We start from the raw sequence: 18,825 nt of genomic DNA on the forward strand, positions 1-18,825 counted from the left end.
AGCACAGATATGAAGTATTAAATGATGTAGGTGTGTCTTCTATCTATCTGATGATTTCATTGGATAATTAATAAAGAAACTGCCTGGCCCATCTGATAGACCGGCCCTTAGGTGGGTGGAGTAGACGGAACAGGAAGAAGGAAGTGAGGTAGATGGCTCAGTCAGATGCTACGCCTCTCCTAAGTTAGACAGACTACCGTGCCTCTCCTCAGAGAGATGCGAGATGCGATGAGGCCAGCCACCAGGTCAGATGTGCTGAATCTTTCCGGGTAAGACACCATTCATGGTGTTACAAAGATTATTCAATATGGGTTAGTCAAGATGTGAGTAAGAGGCTGAAAATAATGGGCCAGGCAGTATTTAAAAGAATACAATTTGTGTGTTGTTATTTCACGTGTAAAGCTAAGTATGCGGGAGCAGGGCAGCGGGAATCCGGCCCGTAGCTCTTCACTACAATTAAACATTTTGTGGCAATCTTGCCTCTGCTAACAGTGCTGGGATTAGTTACAATGCTTGGCTTAGCTGTACTTCTGACCAACTAGCAGCACAGCAGGCCTTTCTATATCAGCACCACCAAAACCATGGGTTTAACATGTACAATATTGCAATCGCTACAATGCCACTATGGATGCTGACCTTCAGCTCCACTACACTCTAACAGTCCTCGCTGGCTGAAGCCTTTGCAGCACATGACTGCTTACTTTACACTTGTTAGTTTAAGGGAATTTCAAATAACTTTTAAGCAGTGCTTCAAACCCTAGGCGTGGGAGGCAAGGAATTCGAACTGGACTCAATACATTAAGGTGAGACACAAGAAAAAGGAAAATGGGAAACTACCCTATCAGGAGGTCTCCTTAAACTCCCGAAAAATACACACTAAGAAAAAAAGTGTTCAGCCCAAGTCATGAAATTTGCTCAGACTTGTAAAAGTCAATTTTCAGAGTTCCTTCCTCTCCATGTAAAAGAAAAATTTCAGCCCCAGAAGAAAAGATAATTAAGGAACTGACAAGAACTTTAAGTAATACCAGCAAGCACAAATTCAAAAGAATTAGATAGATATTAAGAGACAAAAATGAATAAACAGCTCCTATGCTTAAAATGGTATTTCTAGAAAAACTAAAAGGAAGCAATGGGAGAAAGCAATACAATAAGGAGTTCCCAGAATTAAGGAAAAAACTCCTGAGTCTCCAAACAGAAACCAAACCTATGTTATGATAGAAGACACCCTGACTTACAACACTACAGTTTTGAGGTTTTTTTTCTAAGATTTATTTTTTCATTATGTATACAGTGCTCAGCAGGCCAGAAGAGGGCATGAGATGTTACTACAGATGGTTGTGAGCCACCGTGTGGTTGCTGGGAATTGAACTCAGGACCTCTGGAACAGCAAGCAGTGCTCTTAGCGGCTGAGCCATCTCTCCAGCCCCCAACACTACAGTTCTTTAAAGAGAAAATAAAGACTGAGACTTCTAGCTACAAACCAAGTGGTTAGGTCAGCAGATTTTCATTAGTAACCAAGGAAACAAAAGAACAGCATCTTCAGGGCTCAGTGGCACACTGTGAGCTGGACCTAGTCAAGCCTGACTTTTCAGCTAACATCTCTAAATCAAAACTCTCCATGCGTTTGGCCAGTTACAGGCCAAACAGGGCACAAAGAGAGACTTCAAAACAAAGAGGTGCTTTTAAAAGAGAAAATATGCATTACACACTTTATGCAGTCTAATCACATAAAGTCAAAGATGTCCCTTTATTTAAAAGCTCCAAAGATCTTTGAAACTTCAGATTGTTTAACAAAAGGGCTTATTTCAAGTGACAGAAAATAGCAAATAGCAGTATAAAGTCCTAAGTGGAAATGTTATAAAACCTTAAATAACATCACCTCTATATTCACTATGAAATGGTTTTATATTTTAGTCAAACACCCATTTAAAAAAAATAATTCTGTCCTTACCAGAAAAAACTCTGAAGTAAGTACAAGTACTGTAATTGACAAGCTCTGGCATATTCACAGAACATAATACTAATGGATCGAAGTAACTGCACAGCAGGCCAACCCTAGACCACAGCTGTATTTGTAAACCATGTTCTACTGGAAATTCATTTATTTGTGTATTTTCTACTGTTGCTTTCACACTATAAAGCAGTGTTGCGTACCTATGGCAGAGAGCTTATAGTCCTGAAAAACCTGAATTGTTTCCTATCTAGCCCATTAAAGAACTTTACTGACCTTGCCTTGGTACAGAGAAATGTGAGTAAATACAACTAAATGAATCAACACAAATGAATCACAGATAATACTGACACACAAAGCAACAACAAAAAATATGAACAAGATAATTCTTACCAACTTCACAAATGAAGAACAGAAATTAATACTGCTCACAAATATTCTACTTAAAAAGCCAGAATGTCAGCTCTAAAGTACCTGAGATACAATGAGACTAAGAAACCCAGTGTGTGATGTGGCTGGTGGTGTGGGCCCATACAGACCTAGGCATTCATTACATGGATAGCTAGGTTTGTACTTTATTGTTTTAAGCCATGTATTTTATATAGCCAGCAAGCCTGCTGCATTTTCAGGACATTTAAAAGCTCAAAGAAAAGAGGGCACCGAGCATGACAGTGCATCCCTACAGTGCTAGCACCAAGGAACTTGCTCAAGATTCTGAGCTTGGGACCAGTAAGATGGTCTCAAATTAAAAACAAAAACAACCATAGCAAACTATAAAGTTCAAAGAAAGACTAGAAAATACACATGTCAAAATATTAACAGCAAGTAAAAGAACATAACTTTGATTTTATCTTATTTGCTTACCTGTAAATTTCTTTACTGGATTCAACAGGTATACCAATAAAATTAAAACATGAAAATACTTTTAAATCTATAGTAGAATCTTCCAAACTAACTGTAAGTTCTAGTTTAAATATCAAATAGGAGTAAAAAATACTAAACAAATCATTAGCATTTTAGAACACTTCTTAAATTCAAGAATTGAAAATTCTATCTACTCTTGGCTAACTCTAATGAAGCCTAAAAAAAATCAAAAATCCACAAATGTTTGTACTGATCACTGACTTCAGAGTAGTATTTTTTTTTTTTTTTTTTTTTTTTTTTGCTTTGGTAGATGTTTAATACTGTTTATAAAAGAAAGCTACTGGGAAACTTTGTAATATCATTTAACTATTCAAATTTGTAGCTTAATGAAAAATTATAAGACCCTAGAATACTTGGTACAACACTAAAAAAAATAAAAATCATGAAAGAACAAAGGAAAAAGCTGCCAAAGCTTATACAAGCCCACGGAAATGAATTTAATTAGTTCTAAAATCTAATTCTCCTTCACTCTTTTTAGGGAGAAACAGAAGGAAAAGATTAAAATTGAAAGTCAAATCAACCTTACCTCTTCTTCAGATTTTCTGTTTCCCCCTTCTCTAGAGTAAGCAGAAAATAAAGAAGGCTGTAGCAACAAGAAGCCAGGAATGGCAGGAGAGAGTCACTAACTACACACGTATGATCCAGGAGCTTACACATCACTCCAAATATACAACCAGCTGTACTGTCAGGAATTACGGTCAACCCAACCTGAGTGGGAAAAAAGAAAGATTAATTACCTCTTCACAAAAGCCCCTTCCCCAAAATAAAATGAAGCCCGTTTACTGGGCTGGAGGGGTGGACAGTGCTACTTCAGATCAGCATGCATATAACCCAACTACTTGCAGAACTTTAAGCCCCAATTTTTCTCTGAGAATTTAATTCCCAAATAAGATGACTTTCCATGAAGAAATAACTTTCATGTGTATGGTGCTGAGAAGTGAAACCAGGGCTCAGGAATTCACACACGCAAGCAGGCATTCTACCAGAGTCATATCACTGATATAATCCATGCACTGCCTCCCTTAAATGAAGGAAGCACTACAAATTTCAAACATCACAACTCCTATCACTATTCAGAAATAACATTAAAGGAATGCTTCATACATTACATCCAAAGAAAATCTCAATAATAACAATCACACAGTTATTTTTTAAGACAACAAGAAAGACTGTTCACTGGTTCCCATCTTATACTCTATGTAATTAGTGCAGAGTCCTTTTTAGATTTAGTCTTCTTCAGAATTTTATTTAGCCATTTAGGTACAAATAAGGAAAATGCATATCTACAGGAATCAGTAAGAGATAATACTAATATTATTAATATTAATAGTCAACTGTTCAGTGGGAAGAAACCTGGAGGCCAGATATGGTTCATTACGACATTCTCATTCATCTATACCTCAGAGGCACATTCTCAGTAAGGTTGAATAACAAGCTGTTGGCTGTACAGAGGTCACATTAGCAACCTCCTACAAGGGGCAATCTGAAAATGAAAACCAAGACTGGCTTGGGATGTTTACCCTTTCCCACAACAAATGTGGCCATAGGAAAGCAAAAACCTCTGGGACTGAGAGAAAGGAAAAAGAAAAAGGGGGGTGGGGGGAGAAAGGGAGTGTCCTGGACAGTAAGAAAGCAAGAGCTAGGAATCTGACAGCATGAAAGAAGGGCACTCAGATTTAATATAGCACCTCTTCCGATTCAAGGAACATCATTCTAAAGGAGCAAAAAGGCTATGGACATGACTATAAGATTAACCAAAGAAGCCGGCGGCGGTGGCGCACGCCTTTAATCCCAGCACTCGGGAGGCAGAGGCAGGCAGATCTCTGAGTTCGAGGCCAGCCTGGTCTACAAGAGCTAGTTCCAGGACAGGCTCTAGAAACTACAGGGAAACTGTCTCAAAAAACCAAAAACAAACAAACAAAAGATTAACCAAAGAAGCGAATCCTCTGAAAAACACATTTTAAGAGGCTTTCCTTCTTCCTTGTAGTAAAACATCTTCTAAAAATCCCAAAGTCAAAATATATATGTCAGAGGAAGTTCAAAGCCCCAGTGAGGGCACAATAATAACTCTAATGCCAATGGTGAGAGGACAAGTCAGTCTCAAAGTGAGCCCGCTGCTTCCAATGACTGAGTCTTGTGATGTCCCTACTCTGACAAGCCATCCCAACACACTCACTACTCACTGACAGTAAGTCCGAAGTGAACGGGAGCTTGGTCCCTCCTTTTCCAAATACAGAAACAAGGTCTTAAGAAAACAATGCATCCCACCCTTCACTCACTCACCACTGTCGTCTAGAAACACATTTCCTTAGCAACAGCCAGCAAAAGTTCCTACCACATCATGCCACTGAGAGGCCAGGTAAACTGTGTTGTACTTAAAACACACACACACACACAAAACTAAGGATATTTACCAAATGCTTACTGATGGCACTTTGCATGATGTCAAAGCTCTGGCTTCGGGAAGGAATAACCAATAAACTGTGGCAAACTGCCTGTGAGAAAAGGCAAAAAATAGTAACTGCATTATGACATTTAAGAATTTAAAACAAAAGGTTCAACCCAATTTTTAAAACCAACTTTACATATTACTAGCAAACAGGTAACAAAAACTTGACTGAAGATGCAAATGTCAAGGATCAAACAACGAGACCTCACATGTTGGTTCACTTTCCAGGCATAACATCTGCTATCTACAGAAACTTCCACACCTTTCAAAGAGCTCAGCAAAACAGATACTGTTAACATCTACTAATTGCTACAACGGAAAGGTACAAAGGACACAGTCTAAGGGCTGACAAAAACCTTCTATACACCACAGAAAAATACTTACAATCCAGAAAATACCAACCTTTCTCCAAAATGCTAGTGGCAGTGTTTTTAACATTAGGAATTTTCTGAACTTTAGACTGCCATAAACTTTACCAGTTACACATCCACAATCCCAAAGTCTGAAATCTTCAGTACTCTAAAACCCCAAACTTGCTGAGAATGTCTCGTTGGGATTTATTTAAATTTCAGAGCATTTTGAATTTCTATTTGTGAATTAGGGATGGTGATGGCATCCTGATCACTTCAATCCTAACAATGGCCTGCCATTCCACAAAGGTAAAAGGAAAAGAAATCTAACGGAAATTTAAATCCCTAATGTTCTAAGTTCTAAAGAAAATAGGAAATCAAGTCCTTCATAGACAAACTGCAGACTGACGGGGTACGTTACCAGCTGTGAACTATGTATAAAATTACACGGGGGGTGGGGAGGACCCACAGGTGGGAGTAGGAGAAGGATTCTCTCTCTAGGATGGGGTGGGAACTGGGAGAGAAGATATCCTTCTGGGTTTTGGTTTATAAGTGGTTTTATTTCTTTATGCAGACTGGAGCCTAGAACCTCACTGGTATTTATAAACTTTTAAAATTAGAAAAAAAAATCAAAATCAATAGTTCCCTATAAAACCGCACACAGGCTGATATTGTCCAAAGATTTTTTTAATGATAGGAAAAACCCTCATATTTTCAGTGCCATTTCCCTACTTCTACTTTAGGAGGGTGGTATCTTGCTATTAACAAAAGGTTAACTCTCATTCTGAAAAACATTCTACAATAACCAAGAACTTCACTTCATCTCTTCTCTTCCAAACAATTTTTTTTAAGCCACTAAAAGTAGGGCCTCTCTGTGTAAGGTCTGGCAGCAAAGATGGTGTAAGCCGGTCAGGTCAGTCATGAACACGGACAGACTGCCTGCTCCCAGAGGCAGAGTCCAAACAAGGTTTGGCAAACAAAAGAAACAATCAAGGAAATATGTGAATTATATATAAATGAGCCAAGTTTCTCACTGTCAGTAAAGGCAGGGAAAAGAGGGAACAGTACGAGCACTAGAGCACCAGCACTAACCCTGTGTGTGGCACTGCCTGCTTACAACAGAAGTTCAACAGTATGAGACGCCACCCATTGCTTCTGTTCTCCACTGATTTCTACATGGAGCACTGGGAAGAAGCTACATTAGAGAAAAGAGAAACACAGACCTCTCCCAAGAATCTGACCCACAGAGTTGCAAAGGTACCACAGCCATGGCCATCTGAGCTTCCCTGAAAACTTACAAGTCTGTATTGAGCAATAAAGGCAGGCTGATGGCCTAAGTTGGGCTTAAAATTTGAAGACAAGGGGACCAAGATTAAAGCAGGTAAGTTTAGCCAAAAAGATGAATCTAGTTATGTTAAATATTAAATAAAAAAAGTTAAATATTAAAGTAAATAGCAAATAAAACAGACTTTGAAGTTTTCTGTCTGTTTCTGTTTTAAGAATTTGGGGATCCCCCCATCTGTATGTTTCACTGGATGCAATTATGTTGCTCCACAGAAGGAAGCTGATTTTTTAATACCTGGAAGCCAACATTAAAATTAAAATTTTAAGTTCATTTAGTCACAGCATCATCTATGTTAGAATGATGTTATGAGAGAATAAGAAAAAAGCAATTTGGTATGTCAATTCATTGTTCAAACGCAGGAGCCTTTCTGTTCTAAAAGGTTCAACAGAATCACATTAAATAATGCTAAACCAGTGGCTCCATCTTTCATTAAGTAAGATTTGGCAACAACAAAGTTAACAAGATACAGGTGCTGTATCTGAGGAATTGAGTCAGCACTCAGAGAAGCTCTGAGATCCTAAGGATCAGATGTGGATATGAGCATGAACTCAATATTGGACTGAGCTGTTCAGAAAACTCTATGTCTCTCCTTAAGAATGAAAAGGAATAACTACAGTAGCTTTGACAGGGAAACCAATTCTCATCCATAAAAACTGACACATGAAAGGAGTTTAAGAGGAAAGGGGGGGGGGGGGGCAAACAAACAGCAAATAGATAAAACCATGGCGGGGGGGGGGGGGGGGGTCAGAGGTTCTGATTTCCTTCCTCAATGAGATGTTGAGTCACCTACCTAGCATATGACCAAATGAGTAAACCAAGTTACTGAGCTCAGTGTGTGTGTGTGTGTGTGTGTGTGTGTGTGTGTATTTCCAAACACAAGCAATCACTGCTATTTATCACAATGTGACATTGTCACTTCCAACAACAGACTAACAGTGTACAGACTCGCGAGCATGGGTAAAAAAGCTGAACAATATAGAAAATCAATGTCTTCAAATATTAGGCAATGCACAAAAAACTGTGATATTTGAAGGAAAAAAATGAAGACAGTCTTGGTTTGCTGAAGGTACTTTATGGATTGGGAGTAGGGAGAAGTAACTCAAGCACAGTACAGCTCCCTTATAGGGCATAACAAAAACAGGACTCTTAGGGAGCTAGGAAACTAGGTTTTCAAACCAAGCTCTTCAGAGTTGCCGCTGGATACTAAGTGTGGTGTTCATTTATGTATGTACACACACACAAAGGCCAGGCAGAAAGGAAGCAGGAGCTACAGAAGCAACAAACAGCCAGACCAGAGAGATGTTTCAGTTCTGATCAGGCAGAATGCAAGGTTTTCACAAAATACCCAGGTGACTCAAAGAAAAAAATCAGTGGGGCTTAATAACCCTAAAACAAATATTGGCTATGTTTCTGTAAAAAGCCCAATAGTGACTACTTTTAAGATTTGTGGGCCACATACAGACTTTACCCTTCTAGGGTTTTTTTGTTTGTTTGTTTGTTTATTCCCCAAGACAGGGTTTCTCTCTGTGTAGCCTTGGCTGTCCTGGCACTCATTCTGCAGACCAGGCTGGCCTCGAACTCAGAGAACCCAGAGGCACAGAGAAACCTGGTTGGGGAGGGGGGGCTATTCAAAGAATGTAAACTCCAACCCTTATATCAAGAACAGTACAAACACCTCTTTGATCATTAGTTATCAGACAGCGGAGAGCACAGTATTCTAAGATACAGAAAAGGATGCTAATTAAGAAATGAAGAGTGACCTCTGCCTACGATCCCAACCTCAGAAGATAGGGATTTGAGTTTAAGGCCAGCATGGGCTACACAGAGTAATACACATACACAACTCAAGTGCTTAGCACCAGTATTTGTGACTTTGGGAGGTTGTTCTATTAATGATCCTTGAGTTAATTTTGCCTTTCTGTATAAAAGACGACTGTAGCACGAATTCTAGTTGGTCTTAATAATAAAAATCTAGAGTGAGATATAGGGGTTAACGCGGAAGCAGAGCAGCTGGCCAATTGAGTTCTACCAAGGCTCAGACCAAAGCGGCAATCCTGTCCTCAATATCCAGACTGTCTCCACTATCGAGGTCCAGCCCTGACATAAATTATCTCACGGACCAGAGGGGAGGTGTGGGAATAAATCACAACTCACATGGCTTTATCAGGAGGGAGTTTTCAGGGATCCCTCATGAAATCCTCAGTTCACATCCTAAAAACCACCCGCATTTATTCTCCAAACAGCTTTTATACCAAAACATAAAGGGAGGGGGAAATTCATTAGCATTCTGTTCCCTAGGTAGCCAGGAAAATGACTGCGGTCAAGTCAAGTCCGTACCTTTCTATACCCTTTACCATGTCTTCCTATCTATGCCTGCTCTGTCAGGTAGACTGAATTAACACCTCTTTCCCAGGTGATCTCCCAAACTACAAAGAAGGAGCAGAGAGACATTAGCATATCCTGACCCCCTGTCTAGGATGGTGTCAGTTTATCTCAAAAGGCTAAGTGACCACCTCCTGTGTGGCAGGTGCAAAGTGTGGCTTGAAATTCTGGCCACCATACAATGTAGAAATATGGGCCTCTAAAATACGGTCCTACACTCCACCAAACCTCAGAGACTGCAATGAGCTCCTGTCTCCTTCCACTTAATATCACTCTCTCCACCCACCCATATCTCTCCTGTCTCCACCTCCCTAGTGCTGGCATTAAAGGCGTGAGATCCCAAGAGCTAGGATCACCTTTGTGTGAGTTCTGTCTTTCTTTTAGACAGATTCAATCTTGTAGAGCCTAGGGTGGCCTTGAACTAACATAGATCCCTTGGCCTGTCTCCCAAATCCTGGGATTAAAGGTGTGTGCCACCACTGCCTGACCTCTAGTGGTTCAGCTCTGCACTCTGATCTTCAGGCAAGCTTTATGTTAAAACATAAATAAAAGATCACTACAGATGACCCTTATAATTCCATGATAAAATTCAGTTTAAACTTAAGGTTTCAATGTGCAGTTTTGCTAATACTGAAGCATGCTAGTAAGATTTACTACTTTTGTAAATTTATTAGCTATCTATAAAATTTAGTATTTTAAGGTTCCCTTAACAAATACTGAACATAATAAAATTATTTAAATTATTTAAACTATCTATGTTTTTAAGTAGTTTATCAAAGGTACAAAATATAAACCAGATTCTCCTTTCAAGAACTGTAAACAAGATCTGTATGCTGGCCTCGAAACCTAAGGAAGAATTAGGGTCTTTCTTCAATGTAATTCTTAAGGAAAAATTAATCACACATAAATTCTTAAAATCAAAGAAACTTGTGAGCGTTTTTTTTTTGTTGTTTGTTTAAAAACTCTCTTTCAAAGACGCCAACCCCACGTAAGTGATCTCTCTCATTTACTAGCTCAAGTTCATCCTCTACCATGAAACTCTATATTCTCCCTCTTCAAAATACATGGACTCACCCCTACAAACACAGCTGTCCTCTCCAGCAGTAGTCCCACTCTCTAGCCATGCTATGTCTAGTAGCATATCACAAACGGCACCCAGTACGCAACAAGCACTGGTAACTCATGTGCTATTACCTCTGTTATATCCCAATGGTGTAAAAACTGGTCCAGGTCTGTAAGGTAGAGAAGCACAGGGGAAAGTGATGTCTGAATGACATGAGGAACTCCCCGAAGGTTTTGAAGCCAGGCCAACTCCTCTTTTGAAAACCCTAATGTAGGTGACAAACAGAGCCAGCTGAAAAATAAATCACAGAGTGTAATACACAACTCATAACGCTCTTGTTACTGTTGTATTTCTGCATCTTACAGTGTCTTAAGGAATTAAATCCTAGAAACACATTAACTGCACAATGCAAAGGATGTGACTTGACCCAATGTACAACACAGTAGAAAAAGTGTGTGTGCATTAAATTCAAGAGTACTAAAGGTCCCAACAGAAGTGTGTGAGTGCGTCTGTGTGTGTGTGTGTGTGTGTGTGTGTGTGTGTGTGTGTGTGTAAAAAAAAAATCACATCTGTTGGGAGCTTTAGTACTCTTGAATTTAAAAGGGAGGGGCAGGCACATAATCCTTCCAGTTAACAGTGGCTCTAACAGAGAAAATGAGTGAAGCACGGTGCCACAGCCTTTAACCCCGGCACTCTGAGGCAGTAGGGGTCTCTGAGTTAAAGAAAAAACAGAGTCCTAGGGAAACCCTGTCTCAATGATAAAAAGCAAATGAACAGATAGGAAGGAGCAATAATATGCTCTGTTCCAAATACATTAAACATTGTATGTTTTAATACAACAGCCCTTCAAATGGCTTTCAATTACTTATTGGCTAAGTCTTTTATCTGAGGAGAAAAGGATGGAATGGAGAGGTGGATTCATCCCCAAACTCTGTAACATGTATTACTTTACCTGACATAATTCTGATGTCCTTTTAGGCCCTAATCAACCTACACAGAAAGCCTGCCAATGACATTCTTGACCAATAGTTCTCAGAATGATCAGACTGCCACCGACACTGCTCAACAAACTAACTGCTCAAACATGTTCAGACCACCATACTTCCATGAGCATGGTCTAAGGAGGCTACTGTGACAGTCAACATTTGTTCTTTTTAACTTGGTATGTTTGTTAATATGGATACCTGTAAGTGTGGAAAATAAGAAGCTGAGATAGTCCACATCAGTCATTAAGTGGTCATTAACCGAGTGGCTCCATCCAGAAAATGACGATCTATAAGAAACAAAAGAACTATTACCAGTCTGTCTTTATTTTTTTCTTAAAGAGTGGGGGAATGGGGAAAAGGCTAGAGTGATAGCTCAGCAGTTAAAAGCACTGACTATTCTTTCCTAGGACCTGGGTGCAATTCCCACATGGCAGCTCACAGCTGTCTATAATTCCAGTTCCCGGGGATCCAACACTTTCATACAGATATACATGCAGGCAAAACACCAATACAAATAAAATTATAAATAAATAAATAAATAAATAAATAAATAAATAAATAAGCAAGCAAACCATCGAAGAAAAGTGAGGGGACTCCAGAGACTAAACCCAGGACCTCCAAGTACCCTAACATTGAGCCATAATCCCAGTTCTCCATTTTCCTTTATTGAAAACAAATCTAGGCTGGCAAGATTATTCAGTGTAAAAGCACCCGCCAACAAACATGATCTGAGTTCAATCCCTGAGACCCATATGACTTCTACAGTTGGGTAAAACCCATAGTATATGTTGTTTTATAAGAATAAGACCCCTAATATTGCAATTATGAAAGTTAAGAAGTACAAATATTTATAGTTATACTAAAAAGTATAACTGGCCCATATATATGATTTAGCACATTTCAAAATTAGACCCTAAGAGTCAAGGAAGATTTTTTTTTTAACTTTCTTTTTTTATATTTATTTATTTATTTATTTATTATGTATACAATATTCTGTCTGTGTGTATGCCTGCACGCCAGAAGAGGGCACCAGACCCCATTAGAGATGGTTGTGAGCCACCATGTGGTTGCTGGGAATCGAACTCAGGACCTTTGGAAGAGCAGGCAATGCTCTTAACCTCTGAGCCATCTCTCCAGCCCCTCAAGGAAGATTTTTATTTGAGTAATGGTAGGTTCTACCACAAGGTACCTAGTTTTATTTATTTATATATATGAAGGCTTATCCTTAGCAAGTAAGTTTAATGAAATCTCAGCATCAAATGGAAAACAAAAAGGATCATAATCGGACTTTCAAAAATTTATCGTTAAAGTCAAGAAATGCTCTATTCCGGTGTACCCTCACAAAAGCACAGTAAAACAGAAGATTCCAAAGAAAGTCTAAAGGCTGCATATGGTGGCAGGTGGCACAAACCTGTAAACCCAGTACTTCTGAGACAGAGGCAGGAAAATCAGGAGTTCAAGGTCACTCTCAGCTATGCGCTGAGCTTAAGACCAGTCTGGGTTATGAGGCCCTATCTCAAAAGACCAAATATAAAGAGACAAATGCTAACTATAAGGCAGCTTTAAATGAGAAATATGTGGTTCCTACTGAGGACAAGTTACTAGCTAGTCTCTGAAAACCCCTGAAAGCAAGGCTTCTTTAGGGAAAGTGTGACTGCCAAGTAGAGATGCAGCAAAAAGACCCAATGATCAGACCGAATAATCTGAGATTACACATTTTGTCACACAAATGAGTAAATGCCAGGCAGAATTAGGCTTTTCTAATTTACCTATATGCCTATGATGCCCTCATTTGTTTTAATGACTATAACTGCATTTCACCAGACGCAGTGGTATACACCTTAAATGCCAGCCCGGGGAAGGGGAGGGGCACAACAGTATAGAAATTAACAAAAAAAACCTCCTTTATTTAGCAAGATTATTAAAGAGGAGGAGGGGCACTAAATAACCAATCATTCATGTGTTATTCCAATAAACATGCAGACATCTTTGGATGTATATCACAGGAATTCAGATAGGACAGAGAAGGGCCAAATGAGTTAATAGAAAACATCCTCTTACACCCAGTAAATACAGGAAGCAATTGTGCCACCCAGTGGCTAGAAGCAGGAAGCCCACTTTAAGTTTGACTTGGAACAAATGACAAGAAGCACACGCTCCGCTTTACCCAAGCCTCAGCACTACTAGAAGGAGCAGTATGCAAATCATGCAAGGGAAAGAGGTAAACCAAATGTGGCCCTGGAAAAATGCACAGGGACCTTCATGAAAACCTAAGACAAAGTTTCTTAGTCCAATTTCTCTCTGTTCCATGCTACAGAAAAATTTCCTTATTCATATTTTTTGAAAAAAATTAGCCATAATTATATTGTCCAGTCTAGCTATAAAAATCATGAGCAGAAACGCCAAGTGAGAAAGGCCATAGGACATAACATTAGAACTTGGCAGTGAACATAGTATCACTTTAGTTTTAAAGATAGCGTGACATACTGTTTATCAATTGTCCCAAATACTCTTACAAGAATTTGCCACATGGCACACCTGTTCAGGACTGAGTTGTTTTCTAACCACTGTTTTCTATTCTAGAATGGTATTAGTAGGGGGTGGATGTTAAATTCTAAGAAACTATAAATGGGTGGCAAAAAAAAAATGCAGGCAGTAATTCTAAGTACCCCCATTAAAAGCTGAGGGAAAATGAACACAAACAATGTCTAGGTGACATGATTTTCACAAAGGGAATAACCTAATTCTAACAAAAACAGCCAGGCATCAAAACTACAAAAGTTGAATTTAATCTCTAAGCCCAGTTCATACAACAAAATAAAATTTGTCAAAGATCAAAGAAATACCTCTGGGAAAATAATCTGGTAACAGCACCCAGCATATATGGGATTAAGAAGCAAGACTTTTATTTTAGTATAGGACAGAATAAAAAAAGAGTTGGTTGGTATATAATCACGGACGAGCAGAACAGGAGAGATAGTGAAGAAAACAACCTGAAGTAGGTGAAAACACGCTGAGGGAACACCAAACGACTAAACCTGAAGCAGGATGGAGTCCAGGACCCTGCACTCCAGCCCCAGTCTCTCAATGTGCTCTTACTGATTAGGAAACCCCATTACCAGAATTGCAGATTAACCCAATTTTCTAACTATCACTACAAATCTCCACAGGGAAATAAGTTAAATAAAGCAAGACTGTTGAACCCACTTTTGAAAAATGCTAATAAACTTTAGAGAACCATACTGATATTCATAAACATTAAATGTAGTTTCCTAGTCTTAACTGGATCTTAGACACTGTAGCTAAGAACACAATGTCCTCCAATGGAAACCAGTAAGTTAAAAAAAAAAAAACTTCTGATTACAGATAAAACAGTAACATTAAAAAAAATATTTTAAGCATTAAATAAAGGCTTACACCAAAGTTCAGAATTTTTTTTTCTATTTCTAAGGAAGAAAAGCATAGAAAACTAGTCAGTGGTTCGAATTCCTAAAAATATAACCAATCTAACACACAAACACACACATAAGTAAACTTTGAATTTTCAAATATAAACAGCTAGAAAAGTGAGGCAGACAGACCATTATGAACCATACCGCAGTTAACAATAGCCAAATATGTTTATTTAAAGAAGATAGCTGGGTGTGGTGGCTCATGCCTTTATTCCCAGCACTTAGGAAGCAGAGACTGGAGGGTCTGTGAGTTTGAGGCTAGCCTGATCCACAGAGAATTCCAGGACAGTCAGGGCTACAGAAAAACCCTACCTGTCCAAAAACCAACCAACCAACCAAACAAACAAATCAACAAAAAAATCAACTGATTCACACAGTAAATTTCAGAGGGAATTTTCAACACTGGCAATATGATTTTTTTTTTTTTTAAAGTCAGGTGTGGTAACTCATACAGGCCTTAAATCACACTGCTAGGAGGCAGAGGCAGGACAATGTCTGTGACTTCAAGGCCAGACTGGTCTATATAGTAAGTTCCAGGATACCAGAGCTATGTAGAGAGACACTGTCTCCAGGAAAAGAAAAACAAAACAAAACAACAACAACAACAACAAAAAACCTCCCAAAGCTAAACTGCGAAGCCACGATGGAGGGCAAGGTATCCAGTTCCTCCACACAGTAAACACCTGAGCTAAAGAAGAGACGCCAGGTAGAAGAGTACTTCCCAGCATGTGCATAAAAATGAATTACAGACAATCCCATCACATAAACTACCCATTCTATATTTAGGGAGATAGTCAAAGTTGAAAGCAAGATCTCAAAGAGATACTTATACACTAATATTCATAAAGCATTATTCACAGTGGCTAAATGGCAGAGACAATCCACATGCCCATCAACAGATAAACTGAAAAATAAAAGCAGCATACATTTGATGGACTATCATGTGGTCTCAGTACAGGAACAAAATTCTCATACATGTTATAATATGATAAAGCTTGAGGACCAAGTGAAAGAAGCCAGACACAAAAGGAAAAATGGTATCATTAAGACAGACATCTAGAATAGCCCAAAATAATAAAGGTAAAAAAAAAGAGAGAGGTTGTCATGCAGTAAAAAGAAGAGGGAACAGGTTGGATGCTCTAGAATAAACATAACTGTTAAATGGGCATAGTGATCCATTCACCTGTAATTCCAGCACAGGCAGGGGATCCCCAGAGGAAGTGATCTAATTCTGAATTTAACTGAAACCCTGCCTCAATAAAAAAGGTGGAAAAGCAATTAAATTGGTGCCCAACACCAACCTCCAGACCTCACATGCCATCAGATACCCCTTCAATGCAATTACAGCACACATACAACACCCCAGATTCCACACATACACTACACATTCACACATCCTCAGTCCGACAAAACGACAAAAACAGTCCATATCACAACACATAACCACTTGTGATTTTAAGTACAGGACTCTTACCGACATGCTTTTAGCCACTTAATACAAGCTCTATCCAAACTATGGATATGTTATCACAGAACAAGGAACTTCCATCAGCCTTGTATCAACAAACTAGCAAATAAATGAAGGATTGGGCAGTGGTGGTGCATGCCTTTAATCCCAGGAGTCGGGAGGCAAAGACAGATGGATCTCTGTGAGTTCCAGGGCAGCCAGGACTATGTATAAATATCCTAATCTCAAAAATCTAGCAAAACCAAAGCTTTCTGTATTTCCATCCCATAAAGCAGAAGTGATACCTCATATACAGTATCCCAATAAGTGTGGCAGACAAACTTGAACCAAGTCTTCCCATAATGCAGCACCGACTTAACCGAGAAAGCAAATCAGCAGGCAGAGTAGGTAGAAAATACAAAAGCTGAACCAAACGCTGCTGAGACTCTGCAGGAAGAACCACCACAGCGCCTTCTTGTGGATCTAGTGGGGTAAATAAATATGAAATTTAACTATAAAAGATACAGAAACCACAGATTCAATTATTAAAGCAGCTTGATGACTTTCAATGTGTTCAAGGCTGACAAGTTATGTTGAACTTCAATTAACAATTATATACCAAAGTTAAATGTTGGTGGTGATAAAAACGGGCTAGAGGGAGGGCTCAGAGGTGAAGAAAATGTTATTGTTCTTCCAGAGGACCAGACCAGGTGGCTCAAAACTGCTAACTCCAGCCACAGGGAGATCTGATGCCTCCGGCCTCCAAAAGCACTGTACTCACATCCATAAATCCACAAAGACACAACTTTAAAATGATTTTTTTAAAAATCTTTTTTAAAAAAAGTCCTGATAGGAAAATCTATAGATGGAATATAAAATAATTGTTGTCAGGGGCTGAGTAAAGAAAGGCTAAGAGATGACTAATGAAAACAGGGTTTCTTTTTGAATGATGAAAACATTCTCAAATTATGTAGCAGTAATAATGGCACCACCTTAGAAAAATACTTTAGAATCTCTGAATTATACAACATTATAAAGTGGTAAAACTTACAGCATATGATTTATAACTCAATAAATGTAAGTAATATGTACTTTATAAATATATATGCCAGTAAGATTTTATTAGTGTTTTTCCTCAAAATATTAAGTAGTCAGTTATAGAGATGAAAAGAATATTAATATTGGAGTCATCAAAGATACTCATGATTAAATAAGACAAGAACTATCATGCCATCAAAGCATCAAAAGAATTTTCAAAGTGCCTTATCAATCAAATTTATAAATAATTTTAAGATAACTTAAGAATGAAAAGACATGAAGCACACAGGAAGAGCTCAAGTTTGAGGGGCTCGAATTTCATTGTGAGACCCGTCCCAAACACACCTTCCAAAACAACAACAAAAACAGGTAGGGAGACTACAAAAGGCAAAAAATTATTCTAATATACATAAAATGAGCTTACTGTTTAACATTCTGTCTGAGCAATTTAACCTAACATAAAACAAAACAAAACAAAACAAAAAGGCCAATCTAAAGAACTCCCTTTGAACATTCCTTGTTGGAATAGATCAAGGCTGACCTCCACCACAAAACACTCACTCACCATAAATTCGCAGAGCAGCAGCCTGTAAGCTTTTCAGTAAGTCCTTATTTGCCTGTGTTGCCGCAGTATGAATGATATCAATCAGTTGTGTAGACAGCTCAGGATTTCGGGAACCAAGGTGAGAAAGCTGCAACGGTAGGCCAGCCAGCCAACGGGATAGCACTCTACTTCGGTATCTTAGGAAGGCCAAGGAAGAACAGGACAAAATGTTAATTGACAAACATGAGAGGTATTATTTAAACCAAAGCCAATCTTTTTTCTATTTAAACATAACAAAAAGTAGTGACTGATATCCAAATAACACATTTTCTTATTTCAGCATTTGAAAGCAGGTAGAACGCTAGTGTTCCTTTTGTAGAAGTGGCAGTTTACCCACTATATCAAGAAATTATATAACTTCTAAGTGAAAAGGGGTACCAGTGAGGTCCATGTGAATGTTTATCCTGTGTTAGCTGCCATACAATATATGAGGCAAATCAATGCATTTAGTATGTTGCCACCGTACAAAAGGACATCAGCCTTGCATTATCTTAAGTCTGTGTAGATATGGGTATAGGTTTCTAGCACTATGAAGAGTTCTTGCTGATAAAATTTTATATCGTTTCTTGAATACAATAGACCTTAAAGACTTAATCATACACAGACCACAAAACAACTCAGCAAGAGAATAGGGGAAAACAACAAGTCTTTACCTCAATCTGAAAGACCTCAGTTCTTCTTTCTGATAGATTTTACTGAAAAATTTGATTAGCAAAGTCCTAACTGGAAGAAGCAGGCCCCTCTGTTGATACAGCGCATACACAGCCTTAATGAGAACCTCTGTAGCCTCTGAGAACAGAAAGAAAACTGCATATGAACAGACATTCCTTCCAC

At 38.7% G+C, this 18,825-nt stretch overlaps 1 protein-coding gene across 3 annotated transcripts in view; it reads right to left on the reverse strand.

The window, feature by feature from the left end:
- The window catches only part of Tex10 (testis expressed 10), a 38,197-nt gene that overhangs the window by 3,971 nt on the left and 15,401 nt on the right, over nt 1-18,825 (reverse strand). For 2 of the 3 annotated variants that reach the window (XM_038347862.1, XM_038347864.1), the window contains 7 exons: nt 18,645-18,780; nt 17,953-18,128; nt 16,655-16,832; nt 11,649-11,737; nt 10,596-10,729; nt 5,290-5,370; nt 3,402-3,583 (listed from right to left, as the gene is read on the reverse strand). In XM_038347862.1, coding sequence (XP_038203790.1) covers nt 3,402-3,583; nt 5,290-5,370; nt 10,596-10,729; nt 11,649-11,737; nt 16,655-16,832; nt 17,953-18,128; nt 18,645-18,780 — 976 coding nt within the window. Of the gene's footprint in view, nt 1-3,401; nt 3,584-5,289; nt 5,371-10,595; nt 10,730-11,648; nt 11,738-16,654; nt 16,833-17,952; nt 18,129-18,644; nt 18,781-18,825 lie in introns of those variants that run through there. The other variant, XM_038347863.2, reaches the window with a different exon arrangement.

The sequence above is a fragment of the Arvicola amphibius genome, chromosome 11, assembly GCF_903992535.2.
Source record: "Arvicola amphibius chromosome 11, mArvAmp1.2, whole genome shotgun sequence".
Classification (NCBI taxonomy): domain Eukaryota; kingdom Metazoa; phylum Chordata; class Mammalia; order Rodentia; family Cricetidae; genus Arvicola; species Arvicola amphibius.